Source organism: Zootoca vivipara, chromosome 5, assembly GCF_965207765.1.
Source record: "Zootoca vivipara chromosome 5, rZooViv2.hap1.1, whole genome shotgun sequence".
NCBI lineage: Eukaryota > Metazoa > Chordata > Lepidosauria > Squamata > Lacertidae > Zootoca > Zootoca vivipara.
In genome coordinates, this window is record NC_142588.1 from 93,293,124 (window position 1) to 93,309,959 (window position 16,836).

The window sequence follows — 16,836 nt, forward strand, 5'->3', positions numbered from 1 at the left end:
ATGTATATCTGTATCTGCAATAGCCTACAAACTATGTCTATCTATGTCCAGAACTGTTTTAGTGAGCCTTATCTTCTGTAACAGTAAATTATTTGGACCTTAAGCCATTTCTGTGTGGTGACTTGTACTGGGAGCATAGCTGCCAAGTTATCCCTTATTTTAAGGGATTTTCCCTTATGCTGAATAGGCTTCCTCGCGAGAAAGGGGAAAACTTGGCAGCTATGACTGGGAGCGACTTCCATTGAGTGTGGATCTCACCTGAGATTCTCAACAGAGCATCCTGTTGAAATCCTGCAACAAATACAGCTCATTAGTGGCCCCTAGAAAGTTGTCTAGAAGGGAATGTGGCCCTCAGTGGGAAAAGAGACTGCAGGAGCAACTTTCATAGCTTAACTGTGCACCGTGTGAAGGTAGTACCTCCTTTAATCTGTCCCAACTCTCCCAAAATTCAATTTCATTGAATGAAGGTGGTCAAGTGCAGGTGATTTGTTGCCATAGGAGCCAATGACCGGAGATGCCTTCCTATCTTTTTTCTCATTATAATGTCCATGTGAGAGAGAACGAAAGAGTGACAGATTTTGGACACACAAAATCAGCGATTTTGGATCTGTGTCTGTATGTGTTTTTTATTTGGAATGTTTCTCCCCAAGTTATATGTACACAAATATATTGTCTTCCTGTTAATTATACTTATTTAAACTAGCCAATAATGTGAGATGAGCGCTGCACCCCAGAGTCGGTCATGACTGGACCTAATGGTCAGGGGTCCCTTTACCTTTAAACTAGGATATTTATTATATTCTATATTTGATTTTCTTTTGTAATGTTGTATTTCGTAACGTTCTGTTTAATATGTAAACTGCTTAGAGGGAATTATGAAATGATATAGAAATTATTTAATTATGTATCTCTTGAAGTTGTTATGCTCAGCCCGTAGATCTGGGCAAATAATACCATACAGTATATCAAAATAGGCACAAACCTCCAATGATGTCATTTGAAGGAAACTGACCTTGAGTGTACATTGGAAACCCTGAAATATCGCTCAGAATTTGGGCTGCAGTTTAACAATATGACACAATGCAACACACAGCGAACACTAACGCAGCTGTGTAAATAATGGGTCATTTTGCAAGAGACCACCCCTGCCCAGTAAGTGCTTTACCCACAATCTTGCATCTAGCCGCCCAGAGTGGCTGGGGGAACCCGGCCAGATGGGCGGGGTATAAATAATAAATTATTATTATTATTATTGCATCTTTTGAAAAGAATGGAAAACAAAACGAGGAAAAAGAAATGATTGCATCCTACCATACCTGCTGAGCAAATATGAGGGAATTTCACTGCCAACCTGGGACAGTGGCTAGAGAGGTGTTTTTCACCCTTAAAGTCTCACTGTTTCAAATCCATAGTAAGCTAAGCCAACAAATGAAAGGAAAATGAGTGTAGAAAGGGTTGGTGGTCAACGCAACTGAAGATGTGCTCTGGACACTACTGGTTTGAGCCAAGGACTGCCAGCAACTGAACCAGGCAAGGTGGCGGCGGTTGAGATCAAGTGTCCATGGCAGGGAAATGGCCGGGCAACCAGGCAACCAATGGCACACGGCAATAGAATGTTCTGTTCCAACGGACGTTTCCCTCCCAAGCTGGTATTGCCTCCGGAGAGCTTCATGGAGGTTCAAATTACGAAAATTTCAAAAAACGAAAAGTTAGTGGTGCAGATATAAAACGGGGAAGGAACAACAACACCCCGGTTTTAATGGAACCCTATTTGTACAAGTGCATCATGCTGTCGCTTTCCTTACCGCAAGAAGTCATTTAAAAAAGAGAGAGCCAGTCAGAGTGTGTGGGTCTGCAATGCAAGGGAGCATAGCTGCCAAGTTATCCCTTTTTTTTAAGGGATTTTCCCTTATGCTGAATAGGCTTCCTCGCGAGAAAAGGGAAAACTTGGCAGCTATGCAAGGCAGCCAAAGCGCTTTAATCCACCTTCAATTGTGCAAACCTAAATTTGCCGGCATGCCATTGAATTCCTCTTGCTAAATGGTGACAGCCTGGAGGAGCTCCCTAGTTATGTTAGGGTAGGATCCTGGAACTCCTGCGTGTTCTGTATAAAATGTTCTGGGTGTCCCTTTCCCCCGCTTTTTGGACAAATCCTTACCCTGACCTTTGACACCAGAGATTTTTGTGTGTTTTCAGGGCCTACCCTATTTCTGTGGTTGTAATCTGCTTTAACCATGTTGGATTGCGAATCTTAAATTGTTGTCACCTGTTCTGGGACCTGCTGGTGAAGGATGTGTAATAAATTTTATATAATACGGTAATAATAATGATGATGATGATGATGATGTAAATGTTTAATTATTATTTTTATAAAAAAACCTGATGGTTTAAGAGCAGAGTTTATGTCACTTCAGAAAATTGCTGAGTGCCCCAGGGCAGATGTTTGGGCAGGGCAGAGCTCAGCCCAACATCCTGTTGCCTGGGCCCCACCAAATACGTACAAGGAAGTGCAAAGGCAAGTCCTTCTGTGTTGATCTTGTTTTCCTGTTGCCTTTACCACCTCATCAGGTTAGAAGGGGACCCAAGGGACCTTTCCAAACTTGTTTCTCATGCAGTGGGTCACCTTGTCTTGACGTGTGGTGATTTACTGTGAGCACTGAGTAGTGCCTCTGGCGATCCAGATGTGTGCAATATTTGCACATCAGTGTCATGTTCACCTTGTGGCTTTGCGGCTGCTGCTGACATGCAAACGCTCCAGCACGTACAAACAGAGCAGGCTTCGTCAACCTGGTGCCCTCCAGATTGTTTGGACTGCAACTCCTGCCACCCGTGATAATTGGCCCTGCTGGCTGGGGTTGAAGGTTCTGGAGTGCGCCAGGTTGGGAGAGGGACAGTTGAAGAGCACGGCATTTGAGTAGCGTTACCCATAATGCAAAGTGCAAGCAGACACCCAGAGCATTCTGGGAGCTGTAGTTCTATGGAGAACTGAAGAGCCTTCTTTCACACTATCGAGGGCTAGCAACTGCGTGAAAAAAGGGATGCTTTCCAGGAAGAGAAATCTTCAGAATTCTTAGGCTTGCACCTTCTCCTACTGGACTCCAACGCAACCAGTTTCCACGAAGTCCTCGCCCAAACACTCTCCACCACCCTGCCCGCCCCATTTGCCTGTGGACATGAATTGCCATTTGAGCGCCACTTCTTTCTCTCCAAAATAGAATAGAATATTTATATATTAATGTAACACTTCTCTTTACAAAATAAATCTGGCACGAAGCAATGGGAATAATGGTCGGAAGCGGGGGGGGTGCGGGGGAGACGACAACAAGTGAACACGAAGCTGCCTGGGGTCGGCGGACACGGGAGGATCAGCGGCCCAGTCTCTGGCGCGGGGTAAACGCGTGCGGGTCTGGCCCAGCGGGACCAAGCTACAGTCTCATGTGCCTCTGCTCTGCCGTCCTCTGCCTCGGAGCAGCTGAGGCTCGGTCCGTACGCCTCCTCAGAAGGGGCTCCTCAGAGCAGCACCAACCACGGGAACCCACGTCGGGTCAACCACTCCTCTTTTGGGGTACTCTGCAGCTCACCGCCTGCAAGGGCAAAGACTCAGTAAGTGGACAACAGCAAGAATTCAGTAAATGTGGAGTGGGGCTCTGAGGAAGCAGAGAGTACCCCAACCCTTCCCAAAAACAAGAGAGAGAGAGAGAGAGAGAGAGAGAGAGATAGCTGTCCATATTGATTCCTCTCTTTCAATGTGATATTGCATCTGAGCATCAGCCAAGGACTTTTCCCACCATCAGGCAATAGCCTTTTTCACCTGCCTTGGCTTCAGGATGAAGTTTCTGATACGGGTATTATGTGCTTGTGTCTTTTGCTGAATGGAGTGGAAGATTAGGCTGTCTCCCAGTGTGCTTTTTAAAGGTAAAGGCGCCCCTGACCATCAGGTCCAGTCGTGTCCGACTCTGGGGTTGCGGCGCTCATCTCGCTCTATAGGCCGAGGGAGCCAGTGTTTGTCCGCAGACAGCTTCTGGGTCATGTGGCCAGCATGACACAGCTGCTTCTGGCGAACCAGAGCAGTGCACGGAAACGCCGTTTACCTTCCTATTTATCTACTTGCACTTTTTGGCATGCTTTCAAACTGCTAGGTGGGCAGGAGCTGGGACCGAGCAATGGGAGCTCACCCCATCGCAGGGATTTGAACCGCTGACCTTCTAATCAGCAAGCCCTAGACTCTGTGGTTTAACCCACAGCGCCACCTGGGTCCATGCTTTTTACTATGCCTTTATTAGGTTTTTGTCATTGGTGTTTTGTAATCATAGAATCATAGGCTTGGAGGGGACCCCCAAGCATAATCTAGTCCAACCCCCAGTGGGTTTCTAATGTACACCGCCCTGATGTCTTTTGATAAAAGGTGGTATATAAATTGAAACAACAACAACAACAACAAAAAAGTAGTAGTAGTCATGGGGTCGGTGTGTGTGTGTGTATGTATGTGTGTGACTTCAACAGTGCTTAGCTTGTTTTTGGTAGTTTGTTAATGTTGTTAATCCTGTTTTGTGCATTATGAGTGCTGCAGTGCTTTGTGATTCTTTAATACGACTTCTGTTGTGCTGTTTAGCTCAATTCTTCAGTTGTTTCGTTAATAGCATTTTTCAGAAGGTGGTTGTTTTACTGATGGTTTGTCCTGGTTTTGCTGGCGATCTGTTAATTATTCCTTACCAGTTTGTGTTGTCATGGGGATATTCTGTTGTGTTGTTGGTGTTTTTTGTTTGTAAGCCGCTTTGTGACTCGCGCGAGTGAAAAGGGGCATAGAAATATAATAAACGACTGGATGGAAATGTAGGGTAGCATTTGGGCTGCTAAGCTCAACATTTGTGTCTGCTTCCCCACCCACTTTTGTGCTGGCCCATAGCCCCAGGATGAAAAAAAAGTCCCCTGCCCTCTGCTCTCTAGGTCAGGCATCCCCAAACTGCGGCCCTCCAGATGTTTTGGCCTACAACTCCCATGATCCCTACCTAAGAGGACCAGTGGTCAGGGATGATGGGAATTGTAGTCCAAAACATCTGGAGGGCTGAAGTTTGGGGGTGCCTGCTCTAGGTGATCTACTGAGGCCGCCCTGGCTTCTCTGCCCCACAGAGCAGGCAGCCACCGAGAAATCAGGCCACACAAAGCGGTGTCCTGCTCTTACTTGAGCCGGAAGGCGCTGTAGGGATCCAGCAAGTGAGAGCTGGCCTGCTCCAGGTTCCAGTCGAACATCTCCAGGACCTTGTGGCACTCCAGCCGTGTCTTGAGGCCCAGGCAGAAGAGTTGCTCCACCTGTGGGGAAGGACAGGGCACAAGGCTGAGCTGGGGGAGGCAAGCAGGTAAAGCTCTGAGCAACAGACTCACGGGCACTGGGCACTCCACGGCCAGTGGAGGGGGCTCAGTGAGCCCAGGGCAACAAGGAGACGTCGTCCTGGCAGCATTTGGATGGAAGAGCTCCTTCCCATCTTGCCAAGCAATATGGGGATGGCAAAGGAACACAGGAAGTGGCCTTGTACCCAGACTATTCCTCCCTCCATCTCCGTCAACCAGCCGCGGTTCTCCAGGATTTCAGGCAAGGACCCCCTCTCCCGGCTTGAGGCCTATTGCATGCAGAGAGGATGCCCTACAGCTGAGCCACAGCCCTCCCCACCCAAAGCACACCTCCCTGGCTGCCGTTTACCTTCAGGTACTGAATGGCCTTCTGCACGTTCCAGCTGTGGTTTTGCAGTGCCGCGTGGCACTCCTCCGTGGTGACGCCGTGAACCGTCTCTTGGACCTGCAGCGAAACGCACAAATGTAGGAAGAGACTGTTTTTTTAAAAAAAAATATTATTTCTCTGCGCACCATTCGGGCCCCCTTACGTAAATGTAGCACAGAGAAACAAAACCATAATAAGAATCCAGTTTAAAACTCCCACCCGTTTTTAGAAACAGAAACTCAGCCTGCACTAGTTTTGGTCCATCTAGCTCAGAGGTTTTCAACCTTTCTGAGTCCACGGCTCCCTTGACCAACTACCTTCTTTCTACAGCTCCCCTGTGGGGCTCAGGAGCCCAGTTACGTCATAGAATCATAGAATCATAGAGTTGGAAGAGACCACAAGGGCCATCCAGTCCAACCCCCTGCCAAGCAGGAAACACCATCAAAGCATTCCTGACAGATGGCTGTCAAGCCTCTGCTTAAAGACCTCCAAAGAAGGAGACTCCACCACACTCCTTGGCAGCAAATTCCACTGCCGAACAGCTCTTACTGTCAGGAAGTTCTTCCTAATGTTTAGGTGGAATTTTCTTTCTTGTAGTTTGAATCCATTGCTCCGTGTCCGCTTCTCTGGAGCAGCAGAAAACAACCTTTCTCCCTCCTCTATATGACATCCTTTTATATATTTGAACATGGTTATCATATCACCCCTTAACCTTCTCTTCTCCAGGCTAAACGTCACCCCTTGCCTGTCCATTCCCAGCAGCAAGGGCTGGCAGACTGGCTGGCTGGGCTTCCTCACCCGCTTGCTTGCTTACCCCGAGGCCGCCTCAGCTCCTGGCAACCAGCACCCCCTGGCCAGTGCCAGGGACACCATTTGCCTGGGGAGCTTGTAGCCAGGGCTGCTGCAACAAACAGCTGTGCAAGTCTTTGGGAGGCAGAGACACAAGAGGGCATCAGAGGAGGGAGGGAAGGAAAGAAAGAAAGAAAGAGGGACAGAGGCCAGGGTTGCCCGTGGCACCCCTGACACATGGTTGAAAACCACTGATCTAGCCGATTATGGCCACCAAGAACTGATAGCAGCTCTGCTTGGAAATCAGATGCCCTGACCCTGAGCAGCAGCCCTCTCCCAGTCTTGACCAGAGCCTTACCTTCCAAGTCCCGGACTGCAGAATCCGGGACTGGCAGCCGTGTGACACCGGAAGTTGCGTCGACGTAACTTCCGGTGTCGCTTTGCCCTTCTATGGGCACAAAAAATGGCCGGCGGCGGCTTCAAAAGTAGCTTCCACGCATGACCGGAAGTGCGTCGACGCAACTTCCGGTGTCGCCCGCCCATCTATGGGCACCAAAAATGGCCGCCGACACCGGAAGTCGCGTCTACGCACTTCCGGTCATGCGTAGATGCAACTTTTGAAGCCGCCGGCGGCCATTTTTTGTGCCCATAGAAGGGCAAATCAGAAAAAAATGGCCGCCGGCAGGAGAAAATAACGGAGAAAAACGGGAGATGAAGTGATACGGGGGAGAAAGGTAAGTAAAAACGGGGGTTTCCCGGGGGAAACGGGGTACTTGGCAGCTATGACCAGAGCACCTAAACACAAAAAATGAGGGCTAGTGGGGAGCTTTGAGTCAAGTTTGTACACATGAAGCTGAATCAGAACATTGGTCCCTCCACCACAGCACAATGGCTCTCAGGCCTTTCAGATCACCAAATGGTAATCCCCAGTCACACCGTGGGGACAGAACTGACGAAGGGCAGTTTGGAAAAGGAGGAACATAATAACTAGTGATGCCGCAGGGTGGGTGTGGGTCCAGTGGTGGAATGTGGGCCGAGCAACCAATATGACTCCTACCGTTGGGGACACCCGGCAACATTCCAGCCAATTGAAAAGAGTCAGAGGTTTCTGCCCACAGCCGTCCCTCCACCCAGGCAACCGATAGGCATTATTGCCATTTAGGGACACAATCTAGCCAGGAAAAAGCTCTCCCGGAGGGCAAAGAGCAAGGAGGTGTGGGGCTTGGGGAGGCTTCCAAGGGTCAGATAATCTCAGAGGGCCACGTTTTGGCCCATTGGCCTGAGATCCTGCACCCTTGTTGCCGCAGGAGTCCTTGGCACAGGACCAGGGCACAGAATTTGGGCGTCTACTTTTAGCACATGGTGCACCCAGACAATGCGACAAGTCACGTTTTCAAATAAAAAGGTTGGTTTCGAAGCGTCCCCGACCCAAGAGAGCCACTCACCAGCCGTATTTTCTCCGAGGGCCTGGGGCTATCGGAGCTGTCGTAGATGATCTTCTGAAGGCCGCAGGAAGCCTTGAAAGGGACGTTGCTGTTGTTGGAGGAGAAGTTGGCTTTGTAGTCAGGCTGCTGCTGGACCATGGGTCGGACAGTGGCCGTGGTGACCACCCTGGCTGGAGGCGGGGCTTCCTCGGGGTTCTTGGCCTCCTTGAAGAACTTCTCGTACTTGTCCAGGTAGGGCGGGCGCTCGGGGAGGAGGTAGTAGTGGGTGTTGCTGACCTTCCGGCCGTCTTTGACGATGGGCAGGATGCAGGGCCCTTTGGCGCCCTCCTTGCCTTGCGCTTGGATCACCTTCGGGGTGGCGTACTTGGGGTCCAGGGCAAAGCTCTGGGTGGTGGGCATGGGCTGCTTCCCGGGTGACGTGGACAGGAACGCCCCCAGGGACAACGGGGAGCACAGGTTGGTCCTTGGCTGCGGGGACCCCCCTTGCAGAGCCATGGGGCTGGGAGTTCTGGAGCCAGGCTGGGACAATGGTTCTCGTGGCGGGATCTGGGGCGGCCGGTCCTCCTCGCCCGCCGAGGCCGGCGATAGCTCCCCGGACCAGCGCCCGTGCTCGTTCCGGCGGATCGGTCGGGGCAGGATGGGGACGCGAGGGGGGATCTGGGGCTTGTCCTCACCTGGGCTGGGCATGGAGGCCACAGAGGAAGCGCCCACGGGCACGTTGAGGTGCTTCATGCATTCCTGCTGCAATTCTTGGAAGAGCTCGGTCGTCTGGGCAGGGCTCGGCTGCTTGATCTCCTTGGGCGGCAGGAAGAGGTTGTCCTCCAGCGGGAGAGCCATGGGGTCTTCCTTGGACCCAAAGCCATCCCCGGTCTCCCCCTTCTCCCAGTTTTTGCAGCTGCCCCGGCGCCCCACCAGCCCTTCTGCGCTGTTGATGGAGCACACCTCGAAGTCGTCTTCGTCTTGAGCTACGTCGTCGTACGCGGGGGGCGGAGGGAGGGGCCGGGTGTCCCAGTCCACGATGGGCGTCGGGTGGAGGGGCCGGGGCAGTGCTTGCGTGGGGCTCTGAGGGGGTGTCTTGTCCAAGAGGGAGAAGGCTTCCATGGCCAGCTTCGCCAGAGACGGAGCACAGAGCTCCCCGATGGGCGACGGGGTGGTGGGGACGGGTTCGTCCCCAAAGTCGATCAGCGTTACCTCGCTGCCGGGCAGAGCGCCTCCCTTGGTCCGGGGCAGTAGGAGCCTCTCACCCACTTTGGTGCCGGAGATGCGGGCCGATGGCTTGGCCGGGCGCAGACCTCGCCCCGTGCCGGGCTTCTTCAGACAGAGGTGCTTGAGGCCTAAGGAGAGGGGGTTGTCCTCTTCGCTCACAGGGTCGTACGAGGGCTCTGGAAGGGAAAAGGGGACTGGGTGAGGTCCTGGGGGCAGAGGGCGCTCCGATGCTCATGGGCTATCTGAGCTAGGAAGAGGAGTCCCCATCCTTCTGGAATCATACCATCTGACCCCAAGAAGGCCACTCGGAACCCACAAGGTTGGGTTATGGGGAACCCTGGTCATCTCAATAACCCTGCCAACCTCTAGTTGAGTCTTTGCCAAGCAGATGCCCTCTAGATGTTTCAGAGTACCAGGCCCATCACCCAAAACATCTGGAGGGCACCAGGTTGGCAAAAGTTGCTTGATACTGCCATAATATCCTATACAACTCTCAACACTTTGATGACTGCCCCATTGCTGCCCCTGCTCATCAACCCCCAACCCTTCCTCTACCCTTTGGTTTCACCAACGTCTGAAAGGATGATACAGAGCTTTGATATCCCTAAAGGATTTAGGGGTAGGTGATCATTTGAGGTCAAGATTTTTAGCTTTTGTTTTTTTCCACAGCAAGGGTGGCCATGGGCAGTGGTGGGGAATCCCCTTTGGTCCATAAACAAACTGTGATAGAATCAGAGAGTTGGATGGGATTGACCGTAACTTGCTACTGCAGTTTGGGATGGCTCATTCTGTGCCCCCTGCAGTTCAGCCATGGAAGTCCAAACCACAATATTCCGCAAGCAGAGAGAAACAGGGCCCCTCCAGAGGTCATTTTTATCGTGCCTCAGGATGCAATGATATGCAACACAGCTTGTCAGTACTGTTTTGGGGCAGAAGTACTGCTTTGTTCCTAAATGGGGAATGTCACATAGTTTCCTACTGAGATCCTGTAACCTTTTAAACTACTAATGTCCCAGTTCATTATTATTTTTTGTCCCCCCTTTCTTGCACCATAGGGAAAGAGGGCCCTTGTAGATGGCAAAAATGCGGTAACATTGGGGAAGCGTCGCAGAACAGCCAATATAGTGGAATTATGTGTGTGGACAGCCCCGTATTAAATCCACCACTGATACACTATTGTTGCATCAGAGACAGAGAAGACACCCCTCCAACAAACTAGCACCGATCTGGAGGAGCCTGGAGGAAAACAGAGAGAGCAGACCTGCTACAAAGAAAGATCTGTCTGGGGCAAACAGCTGAAAATAGCGATCCTGCAACCCCCCTCCCCCAAGCCACAAAGACCGAACTACTTGCTGTTCTGCTTTGCTGTCTCCACCATCCATGCATTGAACACACACATGCTTCTTAGAGCCATGGAATCGTAAGGTTGGAAAGGGACCCAAGGGTCATCCAGTTCAGCCCCCTGAAATTCAACCCCCTTGCTTCCTCCCTGCACACTCCACACAGCCATGCATCCTCCCACCTGCCCTAGCTTCCTCCCCATACCCCCACCCTGTTCTTACCTCTGCCAGGTAACAAGGTTAGTACATGATGCAAGGATGCAGCCCAGCTCAGTGTGATTCACACGCCTTTTGGGACATCCTTTTCTCCCCTAAACTCAAAAGGGAAGCAGGGACTTGAAAGCTTTGGCCCTGGCGACTGGACGTGGATCCATGAAACCATCTTAAGCTAAGCTCCCGTCGCTTTCTGCAGGAATGGATCCATCTAGCTCAGTATCACCCACACTGACTGGCAGCAGCTCTCTGGGGTTTCAGGCAGTGGTTACTCCCAGCCCCACCGCCTCTCATAACACTAGAACTTGTGGATACCCCGAGAAGCTGAGCGTTGGAAAATTCAGGTCAAATAAAAGGAAGTCCTTCACATAATGCAGAGTTAAAACTGTGGAACTCACTGCTACAGGAGGCAGTGGTGGCCAGCAACCCAGAAGTCTTTAAAAGAAGACTGGACAAATTACTGGAAGAGAAGACTATCAATGAGTATGATGTCCCAGCACTTCCTCCATAATCGGAGGCAGCAATGCTCGTGAATCCCAGTTGCTGGAAGCCACGGGAGGGGAGAGTTGCTCTCATGCTTGAATCCTACTTGTGGGTTTTGCATAATGGGCATCTTTTTGCCTAATGTAAGAGCAGGATGCTGGACTAGATGGGCCACTGGCCTGATCCAGCAGGCTTGTCTTGCGTTCTCATGTTCCTTCTACTCAAGGTTCTGTGCTGAGGTTTTCACCCTCTTCCCATAACTCAACTTTGGGAAATGTGGTACCCAGAGGATATTTTGTACTATGGCTCCCACTCGCCCTAACCAGCATGGCCAACGGTCTGGGATGATGGGAGTTGTAGTCTAACAACCCCTGGACATGAGATCTACTCCTGCTGCAAAGTTTGGGCTTATCGGTGTGTTTTCTGTTTCCACCAACTGCAGACAGCGAAGTGGAACTGGGTTGGGGAGAAGTCGTCATCAACAACGTACAAAGACTGGGTTGCGCTTAGGCGAAGGGTATGGGAGAAGGGAATATTCTTTAGTGGGTGTTAATGCAGAAACTGAATTAAAACCTGCATGGAAAAGTATGGTGCAAATTTATAACGACATAGGAAATCAGAGCTAGGATGGGGACCCAGCAGGATAAAGGGGTGTGTGCATGTGTCTGTCTGTCTTTCCCTGAAGACAGGCGCTGGCGGACTGAGCAGATGAGACAAAGAGTGGGTCCAAGAGTCTTAGAATCATAGAATCGAAGAGTTGGAAGAGACCACAAGGGCCATCCAGTCCAACCCCCTGCCGAGCAGGAAACACCATCAAAGCATTCTTGACATATGCCTGTCAAGCCTCTGCTTAAAGACCTCCAAAGAAGGAGACTCCACCACACTCCTTGGTAGCAAATTCCACTGCCGAACAGCTCTTACTGTCAGGAAGTTCTTCCTAAGTCAAGAAGGTGCATGTGCTGTAGAAGGAAGTGAGGAGCAGGTGGGGCTTGTCCACCTGGGAAGGGACCCCACGGGTCATCTCTAGTCCAACCCCCTGCAATGCAGCAATCTCAGCTAAAGCATCCCCGACACGTGGCCATCCAACATCTGCTTGAAAACCTCCAAGGAAGGAGAGCTCACAACCTGAACCTCCTTTCTTGTAACTTGAAGCCCTTCCGTTCAAGCCCTACCCTCCAGAGCGGGAGAAAACAAGCTCGCTCCCTCTTCCGTGGGACAGCCCTTGAGATATTTGAAGATGAAGATATATCTCCTCTCAGTCTCCGCTTCTCCAGGCTCAACATGCCCAGCTCCTTCAACCGTTCCTCATAAGGCCTGGTTTCCAGACCCTTGATCCTCTTGGTGCCCCCTCCCCCTGCACAGCTTCCGGCTTGTCAATATCCTTCTTAAATTGTGGTGCCCAGAACTGGACACAGTATTCCAGGTGGGGCCTGAGCAAGGCAGAATAGAGCGGGACTACTGCTTCCCTTGGCACTAGACTTCTGCGTTTGCAGCCTAGAATCACGTCAGCTTTCTTTGCTGCTGTGCCACACTGCCGATTCCTCCCTGGGTAGAAGTATTCCTGTGTCCTCGCTTGCGCAACTCTCTGAGTCCCCCATGCGCAATTATCTGAGTCCCCCACATGCAGCCAGGCAGGGATGTTTGAATGCAAGGCAGGGAGCTCTCCCAGCTCACACCGGGACACACACACACACACACACACACCCTGGTACCTGTGAAGAGAGGAGCTAAGAGAGCGCACAGAGAGCAGGCGCAGGGGGCAGGGTAGCCTGAGAAGCGCCCCCACTTACTCTTTAGGAGGATCGAGGGCTGAGGTGGCCGAGGCGGTGGCTCCCCTGCAGGAGAAAGAGAGAGAGAGAGAAACAGAGAGACCCCACAGAAGAGAGAGAGAGAGCAGAGCATCAGTGAGCATCATGCGTGGGGCAGAGGGGTGGGGTAGGGTGCAAGAAGCAGCTAGAGAAGAGGCGAGGGGCGGTGCAGACAAGCCGTTCTGAACCCGGCGTTTCTCAAACTTGGGTCTCCACTTGTTGTCGGACTACAACTCCCATCATCCCTGACCTGCTAGCTAAGGATGATGGGAGTTGTAGTCAGACAACAGCTGGAGACCCACGTTTGAGAGACACTGCCTAAATGTTGTGGGACTCCAACTCCCATCAGCGCCAGGCAGCATGGCCATTGGACAAGGGATGATGGCAGTTAAGAGTCTGACAACCTCCAGAGAGCCACAAATTCTCCTCCTCTGGTTTAAAGCCACCAGGTGCATGGAGAGAGGAGGCGGTTGCTGCAGGTGCCGCACGGGATTCGCCCTGAAGTCTGGGGAAACGTAAAAAATAATCCAGGTCTGCACCGCTGCAAAGGACTGAATGGGAAGGAATGGGATGTGAAAGTTTGGTTATATTGCGGAAATGCCCAAATTGTGCAAAGCAGTCCCATGAAGGCAGGGAAGTCACTGCAATTGACACCCGTTTTGGGGTAGGAAAATGGAGTACATCTGGTTAAAGAATCGCAGAATTGTAGAGTTGGGAGGGACTTCCAAGGGACGTCCAGGGCAGGAATCACAGAACTGGTTTTTCAAAAATTTCAAGATCAACCAAATTTCCCATGCCTTCCCATTGAATAGAGGAACCGCATCATATTTTGGCACTATAGCCTGCAGCATAGCTGCCAAGTTCTCCCTTTTTAAAAGGGAAATTCCATTATGCTGAATAGGCTTCCTTGCGAGAAAAGGGAAAACTTGGCAGCTATGGCCTGCAGATAGTCAGTGGTTCTAAACGTAGGGGGTTAAGACTATCCACTTACATTCTTGCCTTTCTTCAGTAGCACCTTAAAGACCAACTAAGTTTTTATTTTGGTATGAGCTTTCGTGTGCATGCACACTTCATACGAAAGCTCATACCAAAATAAAAACTTAGTTGGTCTTTAAGGTGCTACTGAAGGATTTTTTTTATTTTGCTTCGACTCAGACCAACACGGCTACCTACCTGTAACTAATTCTTGCATTTGTTTATTACATTTAGTTATTGTTTATTTCACCCTTCCCTCTAAGGAGCTCAGGGTGGCACACAGGGTTCTTCCCCACTCCTCATTTTATGCTCACAACAACCCTGCGAGGTAGATCAGGCCGAGAGAAGGCATTGACTGGCACCCAAGATCACACCCGTTGAGCTTCATGGGGCCGAGTGGAGATTTGAACCCTGTTCTCCTGGGTCTTAGTCCAACACTCTAACCACTATGACACACTAGATGATGCAGATCTGCCTTCGCCAACCTGGGGCCTGACCACTCGCGCCATGACTAGCTGGAGGACTGATAGGACTCACAGCAAAAAATATCTGGAAAACCCCCAGGATGTGAAGGCGGATGCAAACTTTCTTGCTGCAGCCCCCTTCTGAAATTGGCATCTATGAAGCAGAGGAGCCAGACAAAACAAAAAGCTTGGGGAAAATGAGGAGAAACATTGGAAGCCCAAGAAGCCATTGCAAAGCCAGTAAAAGCCCAGAGGACAACACCACCGTTTGATCTCCAGGTAACACGAGACCTTCTTAAACCTTCCAGGATCACCGTGTGTCAAAGGGAGAAATTATTCAAGCTAGCCAGGCTTCCTTGAGGTGCAGCCGCAACATCACACAGAGACTACAACACCCAGCATGCAGTGCAGGGGGTGATGACATAGAAAAAGCATGCTGGGTCTTGTAGTTGTGGTGCATTCATCCAAACCCATAACTGCAGATATGCCAGGCTCAGGCTGAGCTGGGCAGGATCTAGCACTGGCAAGAGGAGTGGGGGGGGGAGCGGATAGGTGAGGGATTGGGTTTGGGGGGCACAGGGACCTCCTTACTTTTTGCTCTCCCGGGGAGCTGCGTGGGCCTGGCTGCATTTAAGTCCACTCCTAGGACATCGGGAGGGTCCATAGGGTTGCCCAGGTAGAGCCTGCAGAGAATGACGGAAAGGAGAAAAGCGTATAAACCAGTGGTTCCCGAACTTTTTAGAGCCACGGACCTGTTGGTTCCGTAAACACATCCCCAGGGCCCCCCTACCCTATAAAAAGCATGATTCAGAATAGCAGTTTACAGGACCCGCTAAGGAAGATAACATCAAAATTCCAAGCAGTAACAATTAGCTGCACATTCATTCAAAACCCAACTAAAGCCATTTAGTTTAATTAAATCAACAAAACGGATGAACTTGAGCCAGGGATACCAGTTTCTTACAGTCTGATAGTCATTTACACATCCTAGGTAATCCCACCCCCCCACCCCACCCCAGGGGGCAGTACTGCCCACTTTGGGAACGGAAACACTGATTTTAAAAAAAGGCAGTCTCACCGCCACAACTTCTGAACCCTTAAGGCACGATCAGCTGCACAGAATGCAAATGCATGGTGGTCTCTGCCCCCAAAGCCACCAGGGCTGGCGTCAGGTGTGGGTCAGCAGCCAAAACAATAATGCAGCCAAATCTTTATTCCGGGAAACAAACCACAGTTCAGGCCTAGTGGTCTCAGCAACTCTTTCTTGGGAGATCCTGATGCAGCAATTGCGAGGATTGAAGGTGCCCACCTTCCCAGGAACCCTCCTCTCCAGAAACACCCACTGCTCTGCCCATTTCATTTCTCCAGGGGTTCTTGGAGACCAGCAGGGAGGGGAGCTTGCCGCAGCAGGAGGGGGAGGCTCCCTGGACTCTTCAGCAGCCTGTTGCCACTCTGTCTCCCTCTTCTCCTGCCTCTGAGTCTGGACTGCCCTCTGCCACCATCTCTTCCTGCTCACTAAGCCCTGTTGACTCTCCTGCTCGTGACACCTCCCAGTCTGCTCCTTCTTTACCCTCTGACCACTCGTCATCATCCTGCCGCCAATGCCCGGGCTCTGGGCCTTCTTCCCTTGGGGGTTCCCCAGGGGGTTCCCTGGCTGTTGCCTCCCACTGCTTCCCACCCCCCCCTACATCAAGCCAGGCCAGGACAGAAGGCTTACAGATCCCCCTGTGATGTCCATAGCAGCGGCCTTCCTAGAGGGAAATTCTTTTTAAAAAATTTTTAAAAATTTATCCTTCTTTAAAAAATAACATAACATTCCATATACAGTACATCAATCAACAAACACAAAAAGAGAAAAGAAAATTCGCATATAACATCAACATAAATTCCAATCTGGCAAAAAGAAAAGGAAAAGGAAAAAGAGAAGAAAAGAACAGAACAGAACAAAAAAAAAAGAAAAAGATCAAAGAAAAAAAGATCAAAAAACATTAAAACAATAAAAAATTCTTCCGAATGATAACATACCGTTTCCTATGACTCTCTTTGTACCTTGCTTTCTTAATATATTTATTTTATTATCCATTTATTATCCATCTTTCCTTGTCTTATTTAATTAAATTCTCTCTTTAAACGATATTCAATCTAGGCAGACTACCAAGTCAGTTTTCATACCCTCCTTTTTAAGGTGTTCCTCCACTAGTTTCCACTCTTTCTGTGTTCTCTGCTTGGATAGGTTCCTTATAGCGGCTATCATTTTGTCCAAATACATATATTCCATTAATTTAACTTCCCATTCCTGCACTGACGGTACCTCTTCCCCCTTCCATTTTTGCGCTATCAAGATCCTCGCTGCCATTCCAGCATATAATAATATACAGGTATTCCTTCTGTCCTTAG

The 16,836-nt window shown here is 50.3% G+C and overlaps 1 protein-coding gene across 6 annotated transcripts in view; it reads right to left on the minus strand.

Annotated features, from left to right (window-relative positions):
• Nucleotides 1-2,336: 2,336 nt before the first annotated feature.
• Nucleotides 2,337-16,836, minus strand: part of TNK2 (tyrosine kinase non receptor 2) — a 97,876-nt gene continuing 83,376 nt past the window's right edge. For 4 of the 6 annotated variants that reach the window (XM_060274274.2, XM_060274277.2, XM_060274272.2 and 1 more), the window contains 6 exons: nucleotides 15,031-15,122; nucleotides 12,983-13,027; nucleotides 7,951-9,332; nucleotides 5,699-5,794; nucleotides 5,183-5,310; nucleotides 2,337-3,584 (listed from right to left, as the gene is read on the minus strand). In XM_060274274.2, coding sequence (XP_060130257.1) covers nucleotides 3,578-3,584; nucleotides 5,183-5,310; nucleotides 5,699-5,794; nucleotides 7,951-9,332; nucleotides 12,983-13,027; nucleotides 15,031-15,122 — 1,750 coding nt within the window. In that variant the 3' untranslated portion in view covers nucleotides 2,337-3,577. The remainder of the gene's footprint in view (nucleotides 3,585-5,182; nucleotides 5,311-5,698; nucleotides 5,795-7,950; nucleotides 9,333-12,982; nucleotides 13,028-15,030; nucleotides 15,123-16,836) is intronic. The other 2 variants (XM_088669317.1, XM_060274273.2) reach the window with 1 other exon arrangement.